The sequence below is a fragment of the Carassius auratus genome, unplaced genomic scaffold, assembly GCF_003368295.1.
Source record: "Carassius auratus strain Wakin unplaced genomic scaffold, ASM336829v1 scaf_tig00216276, whole genome shotgun sequence".
Lineage (NCBI taxonomy): Eukaryota > Metazoa > Chordata > Actinopteri > Cypriniformes > Cyprinidae > Carassius > Carassius auratus.
The window spans coordinates 321,120-339,686 of record NW_020528487.1 but is presented as its reverse complement, the minus strand read 5'-3'; the positions used below and the strand labels follow the sequence as shown (position 1 = coordinate 339,686).

At 39.9% G+C, this 18,567-nt stretch overlaps 1 protein-coding gene across 1 annotated transcript; it reads left to right on the top strand.

The window, feature by feature from the left end:
• The first annotated feature begins 4,006 nt into the window (after window positions 1-4,006).
• Window positions 4,007-4,782, top strand: LOC113097442 (scavenger receptor cysteine-rich type 1 protein M130-like). Its single transcript, XM_026262682.1, has 2 exons — window positions 4,007-4,285; window positions 4,432-4,782. Exons 1-2 carry the CDS (start codon window positions 4,045-4,047, stop codon window positions 4,758-4,760), a joined length of 570 nt encoding a protein of 189 aa, XP_026118467.1. The 5' UTR covers window positions 4,007-4,044; the 3' UTR covers window positions 4,761-4,782.
• Window positions 4,783-18,567: the final 13,785 nt, after the last annotated feature.

Below are 18,567 nucleotides of genomic sequence, written 5' to 3'. Positions count from 1 at the left end.
ACTTTGGACCAGGATCAGGACCAGTCTGGATGGCTTTTGTCAGATGTGTTGGTTCAGAATCCACGCTGAAGGACTGTGAATCAGCAGGATGGGACCGAAGTTTTTGTGAACATACTAAAGATGCTGGAGTCATCTGCTCAGGTAGCATCTGCACATTTGTGGCCACACTCGAGTGTTGCTGTTGTATCTAAAGGATGAACAGCCAAAGTACTCAATGCCATAGTATACAACATTTTAGACTGACGCGCACAATGTGTGATAAGAAACATATAGCAAAAAAAATTCTTCCAGAAGGTAAACTTCAAATGTGTGATAGACAGTGAATAGTGAACACTAATTAATAAATTATTTATATTATTATTATTTAGCATTTTCATAATTTCATGTTTTAAACGTTAATATATGTGTAAACACATTTATGCCACATTTGTTTACTCAGCACATATTCATGATTACAAGCTGGTTGAGCTGTTGCTTCTGAGCTGGCTTGAAAAATAGTTTAGGTTTTTTTTTTTTTAAACATCACATTTTTACACAGAATAGTATATAACACAGAAATCATACTATATAAAATAACTGATGACAAAAATTACAGATTTCTGGCAGCAACATTAATAATTACAACCATGAAGTTAAAATGAAGTTAAAAATGTAAAATTGGAATAAAGATAGCAAAATAATTTCATAAAAGGTTTAAAAAAAGATTTAAACTTTGGAATATGGAATGTCTTTAAACTGTTGTTAAACTCCTATACTCTGCCAAAATATGGAACGTATTTTCAAAAGCACATGTTAAGCAAAATGTAATGGTAAAAAACATTTCATAACAAGAATAAGCACTCTTTAGTTGTCAGCCATGGACTCATCATGGTCCAGGATCCCATTTTTTTCCAATCTTTACGTTTTGAATTGCAGATCTTAAAATAAATAATACTAGTGCATTATGAGGCCAAAAAATATAACAAAATACATGTATGGCTTTTAACTTTCTTAATGCACATTTTATCAATTGAATAATGTAGTATAGTTAACTGTCCCTCATTAGTCAAAACATGTCCCACTTTTGAAATAACGTTTTCTAAAGTCGGATGACAAAGATTGCTTCAAAAAGAAAATATTCTTAACACACTTTAGCAATATTATTGCAAAATTTTATGTACAAATACATCAAAAATATAATTTAATTTACAATTTCTTTCTGTTCCTCAGCATGTCTTTAAAACATCTCATGTCATGTTCAGTGCTTCGGCTCTTAATTCATGCCTAAATACATGATATTGATTTGTTCCTAATAGTTTATACAATTAAGACAGTTTTTTTATTTATGATGTTAGTTAAAACGTTATGATTTTTTTATTTTAAAGAAAGTCATGATATAAATTTTTTTTTAACAATTAGGTGCATTAGTATTCCACTCATTGCTCTCACTTGTGGACTCTGGGTTTTTTCCTCTAATTTAAATTATTTTAAATTCTAATATAATTAGAATATTAGTAATATTAAAGGAAAAAAATATATTTTAGTTTTTGACTGCCCTATTTAGTGTTATTTATTGAATCATCACATGACCAGTGGGATTTAAAGCATTTGCATGAGCTGATAAGATGTGTATCTGATTTAAGTTTAGTTTACTTCCAACTTCATTTGCAATTGCTAGTTATGGACGAGTCAGGAAAAGAATGTGCAACTATGTAAAATGTTGTCTTTGAACTTCCATTTTTGCAGTTGCTCTATAACAACATTGTTGAAGAGTAATTAGCTGGTGGAGTGGATTTACTTATTGTAGTGTTAACAAAGTTATCATGTGCATTGTAATGGTCGAAGCAGATATCATAACAAACATCAGTAGACCAGGAAGATTCTGAAATGAACATTCATAAATTTATACAACAAATTCACTCTGTGGAAACAATCCCGAAGACAGAATTCCCTGCTTAAATTAAAAATAAATAAAATAATACAGGTAAAACCAGCCTAAGCTGATTGGCTGGTCTTCACTGGTTTAAGCCTGACTATTCTGGTCAAGTTGGTCTAGGCCAAGGTGGTATTAACTTATTGTTCCAGCTGGTCTTTCAGCCTGACCAGCTAAAGAAGTGGCCAAAACCCCTCTAAAACCAGCCTGCTGACCAGCTTTTACCAGGCTGGATGATCAGCTAAAACCAGTCAACCAGCTTAGGCTTCTTTTAGCTGAGTGCAGTTCTGAAAATGGACGGGGATACATAAGGTATACGAATTCTGTGTGTTAAGATGTTTCCTTTTCCTTTTTCCTTTGCATGTTCAAATGTATAAAATTAGTAATGCATTTTTCAGATCCCAATGATATTTACTGGTTTTAGGTTTGAAGGGTCTGTTTTTATATATATAGTCTAAATAATGTTTTATGTCATGCTTGCATCAGTTGACTCTCAGTTGATCCATGTCTACCTATAGGAATATGATGCCTATTATGGCACTCCTACATGATATCTATTCAGTATTATTCAGTAGCTTTATTGCTTGCTCAGGAGCAAACTACCCTTCTCCATCCCCAGCTCCACCTCCCTGTGATATTCCTTGTTTCCCTAAATCAGACTCCTTTTATCTTGATTAATGTTGTTACACTGAAATGTCATTAATAACATTAATGATATCTGCTACAAATTATTTCTGTTCTGTTTACCCTAAAGGAGTTCTTGCTGCACTCCCTGGTCATTCATGATAGGTTGCATGGATGGGCCGGAAGTTTTTACCTAGAACAGAACCATACCACCAATCCAAACTCTATGCTAAGTGTCAGTCATTTTGATAATAGTGATCCTGACAGAACTATACAATTATTTATGTTTTTTCAGAAGTCCGGCTGGTTGGAGGTTCTCGCTGCTCTGGGAGGTTAGAGATCCTTCATAATCAGACGTGGATGTCAGTGTGTGACGCTGTCTTTGACCAGCAGGATGCAGAGGTTGTGTGTAGAGAGCTGGACTGTGGGGCTCCTGTACAGGTGCTGGGAGCAGCTGCTTTTGACAAAGGAGACGCTCAGATGTGGACACAAGAGATTCAGTGCAGAGGAGATGAGTCTCAGATTCATATGTGTCCAACATCTTTCAAATTCACACCCAATTACAACTGTACTCACAAAAATAATGTTGGACTGCTTTGTACAGGTATGTGTTGTCTGTTTCAATAGGAAATATTTACTTAAATTTGATAGATCTCTTCTAATTTTTTTCTTTTACTGTACACAGAAATAATAAATGTGCGGTTGGTTAATAGTAACAGTCCCTGCAGTGGGACAGTGGAGGTTCTTCATAGAGGTCTGTGGGGAAGAGTGTGTGACAGTGGTTGGGATTTGGCTGATGCTGCAGTTGTGTGTAGAGAGCTGGACTGTGGAGAACCTGTAGATATTCTGAATGATGCTCAGGTTGGAATCAAGTCAGGATCAATCTGGATGAATAATGTTATATGTATTGGATCTGAGTCCACACTGAAAAAATGTGGATCTGTAATATGGGGTTTCCAAAGTGTGTGTCAGAGCAAGAATGCTGGAGTCATCTGCTCAGGTAACCTCACAACTGCATTTTGTTAAAACAGAGGTGTCCAAACTTGTTCCTGGAGGGCCACTGTCCTGCAGAGTTTAGCTCCAACACTAGTTAAACACACCTGAACCAGCTAATCAAGGTCTTCAAATTCACTAGAATCTTCCAAGCAAGCAAGTTGAAGCTGGCATTGAGGCATTTTTCCATCTCAAAAATATATCTAAATTATGACCTATGCTCTCTATCTCAAATGCAGAAATGTTAGTCCATGCGTTTATGACATCAAGGTTAGATTATTTTAATGCTTTATTGGGTGGTTGTTCTGCACGCTTAAAAAACAAACTTCAGTTAGTCAGAAATGCAGCAGTTAGAGTTCTTACTAGAACCAGGAAGTATGACCATATTAGCCCGGTTCTGTCAACACTGTACTAAATGAATTAAAGGTTAATTCATACCCATTGTGTTTTTTTCAGGCATCAGACTGGTTGGAGGTTCTCGCTGCTCTGGGAGGTTAGAGATCCTTCATAATCAGATGTGGATGTCGGTGTGTGATGCTGTCTTTGACCAGCAGGATGCAGAGGTTGTGTGTAGAGAGCTGGACTGTGGGGCTCCTGTACAGGTGCTGGGAGCAGCTGCTTTTGACAAAGGAGACGCTCAGATGTGGACACAAGAGATCCAGTGTAGAGGAGATGAATCTCAGATTCACCTCTGTCCAACATCACTGCCACAAAAATACTGGTCACATGACAATGATGTTGGACTGGTGTGTGGAGGTTTGAGCATTTATTTTACTGGTATCTTGTCAAATCTTCTGACTCAATATATGAAAGATTTTTTCTCTCTCTTTATGGGATTCTTCCTACTGTCATTTGCTCCGTTCATAATTATTATCATCTTGTTTTCTGTATTCAATATACAGACCGTGTGAATGTGAGGTTGGTTGGTGGTCACAGTCGCTGTGCTGGTCGAGTGGAGGTTCTTCACAGAGGTCAGTGGGGAACAGTGTGTGATGCTGGTTGGGATATGACTGAAGCTGCAGTGGTGTGTAGAGAGCTGGACTGTGGAGAACCTGTAGATGCTCTGGGTGATGCTCATTTTGGGCCAGGATATGGACCAATCTGGAAAAATCGTATGATATGCACTGGATCAGAGACTACACTGAAGAACTGTGGGTCAGTTCAGTTGTATGATTATGACTGTAATCATGATAAAGATGCTGGAGTCATCTGCTCAGGTGAGCAGTTCTAAAATTTAACCAAATAAACCACTGTTGATCCACAAACCTTAACCTGTTAAATGTCACCCCGTCCCGTATACGGGACGCCTACGTTGACTATACTATATTACAATCAAATCTAATCTAATCTTGACAAACTATATATCGTTGGAAAGGTCTAAGACTTCCAAATATATATTTTACCAATATTTTTTGTTTAAAATTATGTAGGAAAAGTAATAGATTAATTTATGACAAGAGTGCACCCTCAGAAATCTACATTACAAAAGGAGCTTTGACCTTTGTTTAAAAAAAAAGACTTCCTCGTTGCCTTTTTCTCTATCACATTTTAGAAATCATCAGAAGTTATATATCACTTGAAAACATAAAATCTCAAAATTCATCCTTCAAAACCCATTTTAAAATCAGACATTGCATTACCATGTAAATGGCACATCAAAATCATGTTACAAAATGTTTTCAGTCATGAATTATAAAAATTTAGGTTTGTATCATGCACATTCATGTCTATCTTCAAAAACGTGAGTGACAGTTAACAGGTTAAAGGTGGAATGTGTAATATTTCCAAGGATCTATTCACAGAAATGCAATATAATTTAATTAATAATTAAGTAGCTCCTCTAGGATGTGGTGAGCAGGGGATTGAGACATTGGTTGCAATTCGCAACCTCACCAATATTTACACACTGCACCTTTAAGTGTTATATCTATTTTTTTTTTAACACCAAGTGTGAGTAACACCAAGGTCATGGGTACAATTATCAGGGAATGCATTAACTGATAAAATGTTAAACTTGAATGTATCTGTAAATATATTTTTCTGCCAACTACAGGGCAGTCATGGTCTAATTGTTAAAGAGTGTTACTTTTAACCCAAAAATCGCGGGTTCAAGTCTTGGTACAGGCAGGGATTGTAGGTGGGGGGAGTGAATGTACAGCTTTCCACTTCCACCTTCAATATACCACTACTGATGTGAGACCCTTGAGCAAGGCACCAAACCCACAGGTGCCACAGCAAACTGTACTTGGCTATACATCAGGTCACTTACTTAAATGCATAAATGTAAATCCAGATAATAAAATGATTGATCGACAATAGAATGAAATAAAATTCTTACACAGAATCTTTTATTGTACCATTTTTTTTCTGACATTAATACTTGTGCAGTCTGACTCCTGGTATTTTCTTAAAGCTTGCTAATCAGAAATGAGTCAAGTGTTTGCTTTTGCTCAGTTTTGTAAGTGTTTGCCTTTTTCCTTCCAAAGAACCGTCAGCATTATTCTGTGTCTTCTAAGGCTAATGATAGTATTAATAGTTCATGTGAATTATACATATATCTTAAGTTTATTTTCTCTCACTACTACAGGTGTCAGGTTGGTTGGAGGATCTCGCTGCTCTGGGAGGTTAGAGATCCTTCATAATCAGACATGGATGTCAGTGTGTGACGCTGTCTTTGACCAGCAGGATGCAGAGGTTGTGTGTAGAGAGCTGGACTGTGGGGCTCCTGTACAGGTGCTGGGAGCAGCTGCTTTTGACAAAGGAGACGCTCAGATGTGGACACAAGAGATTCAGTGCAGAGGAAATGAGTCTCAGATTCAAATGTGTCCAGCATCACAGAAACACATCTGCTCCCATGATGATCACCAGGCGCTTCTGTGTGCTGGTAAGAAGATTAATATGAGAGTGGCATAACTAGGATCATATGTGCCCCTGTACACTTGGCCGGGACCTCACCACACCCACACACAGCTTACAGGAATAAAAAAAAAAAAAACAATTAAAATATAACACTGTTATTCTGTGTTTGTCCTGAAAGTATTAGAATCTCCTTAAACTATACTTTCCTTAAAGGAATTTTACAAAATAATAGTATTTTGTGATTCTGTTTGTTTATTCTGAAAGGTTATATTTTGTATAATAGGTTAATTTTGGATACAATAATAATCATTAACCCAAGTTCTGTCAGGTTTCACATGGACAAGCACCACTAAACATATACTGTAGTTATATATATTTTTTCTTAATCAGTAATTTTATTATTTCAGATCTTTTGCTCTGAAAAGGACAGTAAATGTAGTCAATATTCTTCATGCTCTGTATTTTAAGTCTTCTAAGAAGATAAAATAAGAGTCGTTCCCTTTCATATGTTCACTTTAATGCTGCAAGACTTAGCTATGGCTATGGGAACACCTTCATTGTGATGAATGTCTGAAGCACTTACACAATCACGCCAAATCATTGGCCTGTAGAATCTAGCCCTGCTCAGAGAATACATCACGTATGTTCAGATCAGTGTACTAGGAGCCATTTAATCAGATTTCAATTCCTTCAGGAAGCAGATTTTCTGTTGCCCATTGGAAAGCATTTTTCACATGTTCTTATCTCCCTTTTGATTGATTGATTTTTGTCTCTGTCTTTCTCTCTATTTTTCTCTTAGATGTGATAAATGTGAGATTGGTAAATGGTAACAGTCCTTGTGCTGGTCGAGTGGAGGTTTTTCACAGAGGTCAGTGGGGAACAGTGTGTCATGATTTCTGGGATATGCCTGATGCTGCAGTGGTGTGTAGAGAGCTGGACTGTGGAGAACCTGTAGATGCTTTGGTTAATGCTCATTTTGGTCAAGGATCAGGACCAATCTGGATTAGTGTTTTAACATGTACAGGAACAGAGTCTACACTGAAGAACTGTGGATCAGCAGGTTGGAATTTACATGCCTGCACTCATAATCATGATGCTGGAGTCATCTGCTCAGGTGAATAAAATTTAACCTCAAACCCACATTTTCTGATATTTTTTATTTTTATTTATAAAATCCCTTACGAAAGGAAAATATATTTACCAATATATTTCTTAAAATATATTGTGATATATTGTAATATATTATTTTCCCTGTTTAGTTTCTAATATTTTATATATTTGAATACATTTAATAATATATTGATGATACATATATTATATAATATATTGCAAAATATACAAATGATTGCTGCTTTCAATATATTGCAATATATTGGAAAAAATAAATATATAAATAAGAATATATGCCTAATATATTACATGATATTTTCCAATATACTGCAATATATTTTTGTTTCATTAGGGATAAAATATATAGAAAATAAAGATATATATTTTTGGATGGGGTTATCTGTGATTCAAACAAGCCTGTCTTATTCTTAGAATTAATTACCACTTAAGAATTAGGCAACTTAACTTTTTTTTAAATTTTTTATTTTATTTGCCATGATTATTTTACTGCATTTTCACAATGAATTAAAAAAAATATTACAGTTCATCATCATTTTTATCATATGTTTACCTTCATGTTGTTTAAAACTTTAGAGTTTCAAGATATTCGACAGAATATGCAGGGTGCTCAATTTCAAATACTAAAAGAGATCTGTGACCTCAACTGTAAAGCTTTAAAGGGTTAGTTCACCCAAAAATGAAAATGAGGCTGTGTTTTACTCTAGAGGCATCCTAGGTGTTCTTCTTTCAGACGAATGCAGTTGTATTTATATTAAAAATGTTCCTGTCTATTCCAAGTTCTATTGTAGTCTCCAGGTTGCAGTGTATTGGAATCCTCTGACATTCTTCTTTACAAATTCTCGTTTTGAACTTCTAATTCGTGACCGTTGTTATGTTGTGACGCATGCGCAAAGCTGAACTCATACGTCATCCATCCAGAACTCCTTCCATTTAAAACAGTGAGCACAAGCAAGATTAAAATGATTATAACATTTTGAATTATGGATGAATTATGAGTTTTTGTATGGATGTGCACTTTTTATTTATTTATTTATTCAACTTCTTTTGGACTGAAGCACTGCAACACCTGCTGACAGCAATGATAGAGCTTGGAATTGCCAGGAAAAATTTTAATATAACTCCGAATGGATTCGTTTGAAAAAAGAAAGTCATATACACTTAGATTGCCTCTGTGATTAGTAAAACCAGAGACAATTTATAAGAGTCATGCCACTTCCTCAATCCTCAATACAACTATACACGGAAAACCCATAACGGCAAAGATGGCGGTTGTATGCACATGTCCCACCCCTCTTGCTGGAAAGCCAATCATCTGCTTTTAACAGTCAAGCCGGGACACATTTAAGCCTATCGTCTGGTTCCACTGACGTATGCGCACAGTTGAGGAACCCTTGCGCATCCGTAGTAAAAGTATAACCTGTGGGGAAAAAGGCATTTAAACATTATTTTGGGGCAAAGTCATCCAAATTTTCCAGCAATTTTTATCATATTTTACTGTTGTTTCTATACATGCAGTTTTTAAGTCCCGGTAACAAGTGAAAGTGCAGTTCTGACTTTCTGCTCATACATTTACATAGGAGCCTGGTCTTGTTAGTCCAAAATAGCTGCCCGGAGGTGTTGCCAAGATGGCGGCCGAGTGGCACGACTTGCCTAAAAGGATTTTGGTAAAACACAGCCTAATTTTCATTTTTGGGTAAACTAAGCCTTTTAAGAAGCATTTTAAGTGAATAACAACTACAATGATATATAGTTTATTGAAACTGAACTGCGAAAACATGCTAATTTCTGCACATTTATACAGTACATCAAAAACATTTAGCCAGTCACAATGAGCTAAAAAGTATAAAGAGGGATAGAGGTTGTCACGAATAATTGCCTCTGTGGTTCCCCCAATTGGCACAAGAGGGCAACATCACCTGAATAGTAGATTTCCTCTTGTACTTCTTTTCCCATGACCCCCACCTGGCGCTGATTACGAGATTCAAAAAGTATAAAGAAAAAATATAAACTTTAAATTAGAAATTAAAATAGAAATTATTTTCAATTAGAAAATATTTGAATAAAATAAGTATTTATTTACGACAATTGATGGAGTACTGAATGCTGCAAGCACAAGCAGCACTGTCAAGGTAACATTTCGTCAGTCATTTTCTTCGCCAAGTGTGTTCCAGATGTTTATACAAGATTCGATTCCCTGCAAATTTCAAAGAACACACTTCAAAGGATCTGCCCCTTCAAAGGGAATAGGGCAGGGGTTGGCAAGTAAGTTTGGCATCGGGCCAAAAAACGAGTATTCAAATATTTATTTATATGACATTTAACAAGAAAACCATTAGACATTATTTTTTAATATCCAAGTTTTTAACACTATTTCTGAACAAGCTTATGATTAGGCATTATACACAATGTATTACAACCATGTTACGTTATACTGTATCTCAAAGTTTTCTTTTATTTAAAGAGCCACACAGATGGGAAAAATCAAAAATTACCTGTATTACAGTGTATGATGTAGCTGTCCATCAGTGTAAACAATGTGCAAAGTAATTAAACCAAAAAGTACACGATTTATAAAGTTATTGGCTTCTAAAGTAATGAGTCGACTCTGAATCGCTGAAACGAGTCGTTATAGATTTCAAATATTCATCTCTATGTACGTCACTAGGAACACTTTGCATAATAATCTCCGCCTACCGTCTTGAGAGAAACGGAACTCTGAACTGCCCCACCCCCCACGCACAGACACTCTGGTTGGTGTGATAGCATCATGTCGAGGAGACGGTGTATTTTTAATTGTAAAGGCAAGTTTGTTTTATTTTCACTGCCAAAGAATGAAAATCAGAAGAACCAATGGCTAAAATTAATTTTTACCACAATACCAGAGCAGTACAACAAATCCCTTTTGTTGTGTTCACAACATTTCACTGATGACTGCTTTTCTAATCTCGGTGAGTACAGCGGGATTTTCAAAGCGTTTGGCCATAAAAGAGGGTTCATTACCAAATTTATTTAGAACAACGAGCATCTCCGAATCACAACGCGAAGTATGATTATGAAGTTATGTGTCTGTTTTCTCCCGAGCGTCTTATCAGTATGTGTGCTGTCTGCAGCCTGTCTGCGCTGATCGTCATGTACAAACACGTCATTAAAATGAAGTGTAACTCCGTGAATACTCAAAGAAGAGACATGAGAGAGATATCTATAGAAAGCTTGACATGTTTACTTTAAAACTAAACAAGTGCTGCCGAACAGATATTCTGTGATAAAGTAATACATATGAAAACTACGCTATGTCTGTTTTTCATGTCTCCCTTCGTTATATGTGACCACGCCCCCAGCGCTGAACGCGCTATTCAGATTCAAACTGAAGCGCACGGTTTGAATACACCCACACAGAAGAAAAAGCAGCGAGTCTGTTCAAGTTTTTTAATTTTACTGTTTGCTTTGCGATGAGAGGAATAAGACATAATTCACCCCAAACAGATGCTAATGCATAGTTTACCGTGGAGGTGTGTGCGGAACAACCAATCAAACCTGACTATGTTAGTTGACCAATCAGAACACAGTATGCTACCGAAAGGTGGGGTTTAAGGAAACTGAATCTTTTGAACAGCTTCGCGCGAATCGTTTGGGGATCTCTGAGAATTGAGGTAATTTTAAAATGATATTTTGACAAAATGACAATGTTTTTTAACCTTGGATGGATTTAAACCTAATGTACAGGACTTATAAACAGTGATAGGAAGCTTAGAATTTTCATCTTACTGGCTCTTTAAAATAATAATAATAAATAATAATATGGAAGAAACCTAAAGGAAGCATTTTGCAGATGAGTTTATCAGGTAAGCTCTCGTTTTGCTCACTCAGGCAGCTATGCCTACCTGCAGTCATGAATACAGTGATGGACAACTTTCCTCAGTCGACTGGTGTTTGGATTTCAGTTGATTTCTCATTGTGGTGCTGATATTATGACAACTCAGTTTCACACATTACATTGATCAAAAGTAATTCCATTGTGTAAGATAATTTTCATCCAAATAAGTCCAACCATCGGTAGGCAGACGACGACCTTCTGTGATCAAATAAATCACCTTGTGGTTGACACGTTCCACAGCGCCACCCAGTGCATTTAGTTATAACTGACTTTTAGCTAGCGTGCTTTATCATGGATTCCATGCATTTACGGCCAGCATGGTAAGACATAGTAAAATCAAATACTGTTTTTATTTTTTCGAATAATAATCACAGATCTACTAATCGACTGATTGGGCATACCCCTAATAAGAACACAGCAGTATTCAAGTCTGCTTTTTTAACATAAGGAAAAGTGACCAAAGGTATTATTTATGAAAAGAAGCAGCCTAGGCAGATATTGTATATGAAGGAGGGGAGATGATTATTACAATTTTCATTTTGGGAAATGCAATAATAATGATAATAATAACAATAATATTAATAATAATAATAATACTTTCGTCATTTACTGTACACCATAAAAAATGTATATGTGTATATACAGAGGTGGGTAGAGTACCCAAAAACTGTACTCAAGTAAAAGTACTAGTCTGAATAGTTACTTGAGTAAGAGTAAAAGAGTATCGGATAAAACATTTACTCAAGTAGTTAGTTACTAGTTACTTTGGGTCTTATATACTGAGCCTATTTTTATTTAGATATATAGATAAAATGTATGTAATGTATGTGTGCGTGTATAAATATATATATATTTCATCAGCCTTTACTCCAATTTATGTAATTTATTATAAAACCCTGTCTGTTTACTTAAGTCACAGATATAGGTGTCATGACATTTTTAATACGACTGACTTTATAATAAATGTGAATTTAACATTGAAAGTTAATGAGATATAAAAATTGCTACTAATCTTTCATTGTTCAGAAAGAGAGCAAATAACATTTGCGTTATTAAAGATCATTTTAACTAGAGTTCAATCACTCTCAGAAACTCCCATTAAAATCACTGACACTCTTAACACTGCAAAATCAATATCTTAAAGGGCGGGTGAAATGCTTGTTTTCACTCAATACCCTGTTAATCAAACAATCACCTTTATTTATATAGTGCTTTAAACAAAATAAATTGCGTCAAAGCACTGAACAACATTCTGTCAGTCGAAATGGGCAGGATTCAGATGCGGGTTTACACAAGGCTTTATTTAGAGGCAGAGGAGGCAGAGCAGATGAGTCACGTTCACAGGATTACTCGTAGTGATTGGATGAATAGTCGAAGCAGATGAATCAAAGCTGATGAGTAACGTTCCACAGTAATTCGTATAACCACTGAGACCGGAGTGATGAGGACTGGAAGCTTCCAAGAGCTCTGCGCTTTGTAAGAACAGGGGGCAGAGAAATCAGCTAAACACACTGGAGCCTGAGGACAAGACACGACAAGGTGAGTGCCAAGAACAGCTAGAAGATTGGAGCTATTGATACGAGTAACAACAGTCTGACAATAGACAGAGAAACACAGGGAATGATAAAGGGAAAAAATTAGAAGAACATAGAGAACAGGTGGCGAGCAATTAAGGTTCACAACACTGAAACAAGGAGGGCGGGGAAAACTCAAACAGGTAGACGCGGTGAGCTGACAAGCGATCCAAACACACACAAATACACACACACACCAAAAACGCAGGTGATTAGCCCCGAGACCTGACAGTACCCCCCCCTCCCAGGAGCGTCACCTGACGCTCTAGGAAGGGTCCTACCTCGATGCCGCCGGAAGTCCTCAATCAACGAGCGGTCCAGAATGTCCCGGGACGGCACCCAGCACCTCTCCTCTGGACCATACCCCTCCCAGTCCACAAGATACTGAAACCCCCTGGCGCGGCGCCGCTCATCGAGTAATCTCTTAACCGTATAGGTAGGAGGGAAGAGAACACCGGCTTGAGCCTGGAAAAATGAAACACCAGGTGAACCCGACCAAAAGTTGGAGGGAGCTTGATCCTGATCGCCACCGGACTAACCACCTTGGTGATGCGGAATGGCCCAATGAATCTGGGTGCCAGCTTACGAAAAGGCGCCCGGAGAGGCAGATCCTTGGTAGAAAGCCAAAGCCGCTGACCACACACATAGGCAGGAGGAGAGTACCGGCGACGATCAGCTGCGGTCTTGGTTCGGCCAGAGGTTTGGATCAAAATCCTCCTGACTTTCTCCCAGCGCAGCCGGCACCGGCAACCTGCCAGCCGGGCACCCTCCCGGCATCTGCACCCCTCGACCGGCCTCCTCAACTCGCTGCTCGATACCCCATGAAAGAGCCCCGACCACCACCCCCTCAGGAAGGATGGCCTCGGCCGCAACCTCCCCCCTGGAGCACCGAACAGACGAGAGAGGGCATCGGGTTTGGTGTTCTTTGATCCTGGCCGGTACGAGAGGGTGAAGTTGAGCTGGCAAAGAAGAGCGACCAATGGTCCTGGCACGAGCTTAGCCTCTTGGCCGAACGGATGTATTCCAGGTTCTTGTGATCCGTCCAGACCAAGAAGGGCTGCACTGACCCCTCCAACCAGTGACGCCACTCACCCAAGGCCAATCGTACCGCCAACAGTTCTCTATTGCCGATGTCGTAGTTACGTTCTGCAGGGCTGAGACGACGAGAGAAGAATGCACAAGGGTGGAGCTTCCCATCGTGGAGGGAACGCTGAGATAGAACTGCGCCAACCCCGACGTCCGAAGCATCAACCTCAACAATGAACTGGGCCTCCGGATCTGGAACCAACATAACAGGTGCAGAGACAAAACTGGACTTTAAAATGTCAAAGGCTACCTGCACTTCCCGGTTCCATCTGAAGGACACCTTAGTGGAGGTTAAGGCTGTGAGCGGTGCAGCGATCTGACCAAAATTTCTGATGAAACGCCGGTAGAAATTGGCAAAACCCAGGAATCGCTGCAGAGCCTTCCGGGAGTCAGGGACCGGCCACTGGGCGACAGCTTCAATCTTAGCGGGATCTGGCTTGATCCCCTCCGTAGAAATAATGTGGCCAAGGAACGTAACTGACTCAGCGTGGAATTCGCACTTCTCCTCCTTGACAAACAACTGATTCTCTAGCAACCGCTGGAGAACCCGTCTGACATGCTGGGTGTGTAATTGGAGAGAAGAGGAGAAAATCGAGATATCATCCAAATACACGAAGACAAATTGATTGATCATGTCACCCAACACGCTGTTGACGAGTCCCTGGAAAACGGCTGGAGCATTGGTAAGACCAAACGGAAGAACCAAGTACTCGTAGTGTCCCGAAGGGATTTAAACGCCGTCTTCCACTCATCCCCCTCCCGAATGCACACCAAGTGGTAGGCGTTGCGCAGGTCTAACTTGGTGAAGACCCGAGCTCCCTGTAATAATTCAAAGGCAGAAGACATTAAAGGTAGGGGGTACCTGTTCTTAATAGTAATGTCATTCAAACCTCTGTAATCAATACAGGGGCGCAGGGAGCCGTCCTTCTTCTGAACAAAGAAAAAACCTGCACCAGCGGGAGAGGAGGAATGGCGGATGAGCCCAGCTTAAAGTGACTCACGTATATACTTGTCCATGGCCTCTCTCTCAGGACCCGAAAGGGAATATAAACGACCCTTAGGCGGAGAAGAGCCCGGGAGAAGATCAATGGCACAGTCGTAGGGGTGATGCGGGGGTAGCGAGGTGGCCCGGGCCTTACTGAAGACCGCCCGAAGATCATGGTACTCCGCAGGAACACCGGACAGGTCAGAGGGATCCTCCTGAGGAACACAAGACACAGAGACAGGAGGAAAAACAGCACCCAAACATGACACGTGACAAGACTGACTCCAGGCTAAAACAGAATTGTTGACCCAGTCAATGTGTGGATTGTGTTTATGTAACCACGGGTGTCCCAGAATTAAAGGAGCCTTAGGGGAATCAATAATAAACAGTTCAATCAGCTCGCTATGGCTGTCAGCAATATGATGGTTTATCTTTGGGGTGATGTGAGTGATGGTGGTAAGGGGACGGCCAGCTTATGACCATGCTGATACGGGACTAACCAAAGGAATAAGTGGTATTCTCCAACATTGAGCAGAAGCAGCATCGAGGAAGTTCCCCTCAGCCCCTGAATCCACAAGGGCGAGTCCAGCGTGAGATTGACTCTGGAAAGAGAATTGGAACGGCAGCTGAGTCCGTGCTGCAGGAGAGCTTGAACTAAGAACCGTGCCCACCAGGACTCTCCGCCTCACTGGTGGACCCTGGCTTTTAACGGACAGTGAAGGGCGAAGTAACCTCCCCTGCCGCAGTATAGACACGCCCCCGACGACAGACGCTCCTGCTTCTGTTGTGGTGTAAGCCGTAAACGACCCAACTGCATGGGCTCCACCTCCGAGGGCTGTCGGCCGGCTGAACTGGCTGAAGAGGACTCTAGGTGGCACCACGGAGCGGGAGTTTGCCGTTGTTTGCATGGATTGTTGGCATGAGGTTCGGACTCGTGGGACATACCGGTGTGAAGAATGGACCCCCGGCTCATTGCCTCTCGCTGAAGGTCGTCCACCCGTGTGAGGAGCTCGGAGACTCGGGCACTGAGAGCGTCCACATCCTGCGCGGTGGTGTTGAGCTGGGTGGCATGCTGTCCTAACAAAATTCCCTGCTGAACGAGAGCTGAGCGGAGTGGATCAGATCCCGCTGAATCTATGATCTGGTCAGACTGTTCTGTCAGGGGAAATGGGCAGGATTCAGATGCGGGTTTACACAAGGCTTTATTTAGAGCAGAGGAGGCAGAGCAGATGAGTCACGTTCACAGGATTACTCGTAGTGACTGGATGAATAGTCGAAGCAGATGAATCGAAGCCGATGAGTAACGTTCCACAGTAATTCGTATGACCGCTGAGACCGGAGTGATGAGGACTGGAAGCTTCCAAGAGCTCTGCGCTTTGTAAGAACAGGGGGCAGAGAAATCAGCTAAACACACTGGAGCCTGAGGACAAGACACGACAAGGTGAGTGCCAAGAACAGCTAGAAGATCGGAGCTATTGATACGAGTAACAACAGTCTGACAATAGACAGAGAAACACAGGGAATGATAAAGGGAAAAAATTAGAAGAACATAGAGAACAGGTGGCGAGCAATTAAGGTTCACAACACTGAAACAAGGAGGGCGGGGAAAACTCAAACAGGTAGACGCGGTGAGCTGACAAGCGATCCAAACACACACAAATACACACACACACCAAAAAGGCAGGTGATTAGCCCCTGGACCCGACACATTCATTTGGAAAACAGTGTCTCAATAATGCAAAATGATAGTTAAGGCAGTTCATCATTGATTTCAGTGATGTCATCTCTGTTCAGTTAAATAGTGTCTGTGCATTTATTTGCAATCAAGTCAATGATATCGCTGTAGATGAAGTGACCCCAACTAAGCAAGCCAGAGGCGACAGCGGCAAGGAACCGAAACTCCATCGGTGACAGAATGGAGACAAAAACCTTGGGAGAAACCAGGCTCAGTTGGGGGGCCAGTTCTCCTCTGACCAGACGAAACCAGTAGTTCAATTCCTGGCTGCAGCAAAGTCAGACTGTGCAGAAGAATCATCTGTTTCCTGTGGTCTTGTCCTGGTGGTCCTCTGAGACAAGGTCTTTACAGGGGATCTCTATCTGGGGCTCTAGTTGTCCTGGTCTCCGCTGTCTTTCTGGGCAGTAGAGGTCCTTTCTAGGTGCTGATCCACCTAATTAATGCAGCCTAAAAATCCTTTAACGGATTTGGATATAAAAAGCATATTAGTATGTTATGTTTATGCTAGGTTAAAGAGATAATCTAGATTTAAACTGCAAGCTTGTGTCTTCCTCCCGAACAATGTTAGGTAGGTTATTCCAGAGTTTAGGCACCAAATAGGAAAAGGATCTGCCGCCCGCAGTTGATTTTGATATTCTAGGTATTATCAAATTGCCTGAGTTTTGAGAACGTAGCGGACGTAGAGGAGTATAATGTAAAAGGAGCTCATTCAAATACTGAGGTGCTAAACCTTTCAGGGCTTTATAAGTAATAAGCAATATTTTAAAATCTATACGATGTTTGATAGGGAGCCAGTGCAGTGTGGACAGGACCGGGCTAATATGGTCATACTTCCTGGTTCTAGTAAGAACTCTTGCTGCTGCATTTTGGACTAGCTGTAGTTTGTTTACTAAGCGTGCAGAACAACCACCCAATAAAGCATTACAATAGTCTAACCTTGAAGTCATAAATGCATGGATTAACATTTCTGCATTTGACATTGAGAGCATAGGCCGTAATTTAGATATAATTTTGAGATGGAAAAATGCAGTTTTACAAATGCTAGAAACGTGGTTTTCTAAGGAAAGATTGCGATCAAGTAGCACACCTAGGTTCCTAACTGATGACGAAGAATTTACAGAGCAACCATCAAGTCCTAGACAGTGTTCTAGGTTATTACAAGCAGAGTTTTTAGGCCCTATAATTAACACCTCTGTTTTTTCTGAATTTAGCAGTAAGAAATTACTCGTCATCCAATTTTTTATATCGACTATGCATTCCATTAGTTTTTCAAATTGGTGTGTTTCACCGGGCTGCGAGGAAATATAGAGCTGAGTATCATCAGCATAACAGCGAAAGCTAACACCATGTTTCCTGATGATATCTCCAAGGGTAACATATAAAGCGTGAAGAGTAGTGGCCCTAGTACTGAGCCTTGAGGTACTCCATACTGTACTTGTGATCGATATGATACATCTTCATTCACTGCTACGAACTGATGGCGGTCATATAAGTACAATTTAAACCATGCTAATGCACTTCCACTGATTCCAACAAAGTGTTCAAGTTTATGCAAAAGAATGCTGTGGTCAATTGTGTCAAACGCAGCATTAAGATCCAATAAAACTAATAGAGAGATACACCCACGATCAGATGATAAGAGCAGATCATTTGTAACTCTAAGGAGAGCAGTCTCAGTACTATGATACGGTCTAAATCCTGACTGGAAATCCTCACATATACCATTTTTCTCTAAGAAGGAATATAATTGTGAGGATACCACCTTTTCTAGTATCTTGGACAGAAAAGGGAGAT

Coding starts and splice junctions, on each gene's coding strand:
- LOC113097442 (XM_026262682.1), top strand. CDS start 4,045: ATGTGGATGTCGGTGTGTGATGCTGTCTTTGACCAGCAGGATGCAGAG. Junction 4,286..4,431: donor TGTTGGACTGGTGTGTGGAG/GTTTGAGCATTT, acceptor TTCAATATACAG/ACCGTGTGAATGTGAGGTTG.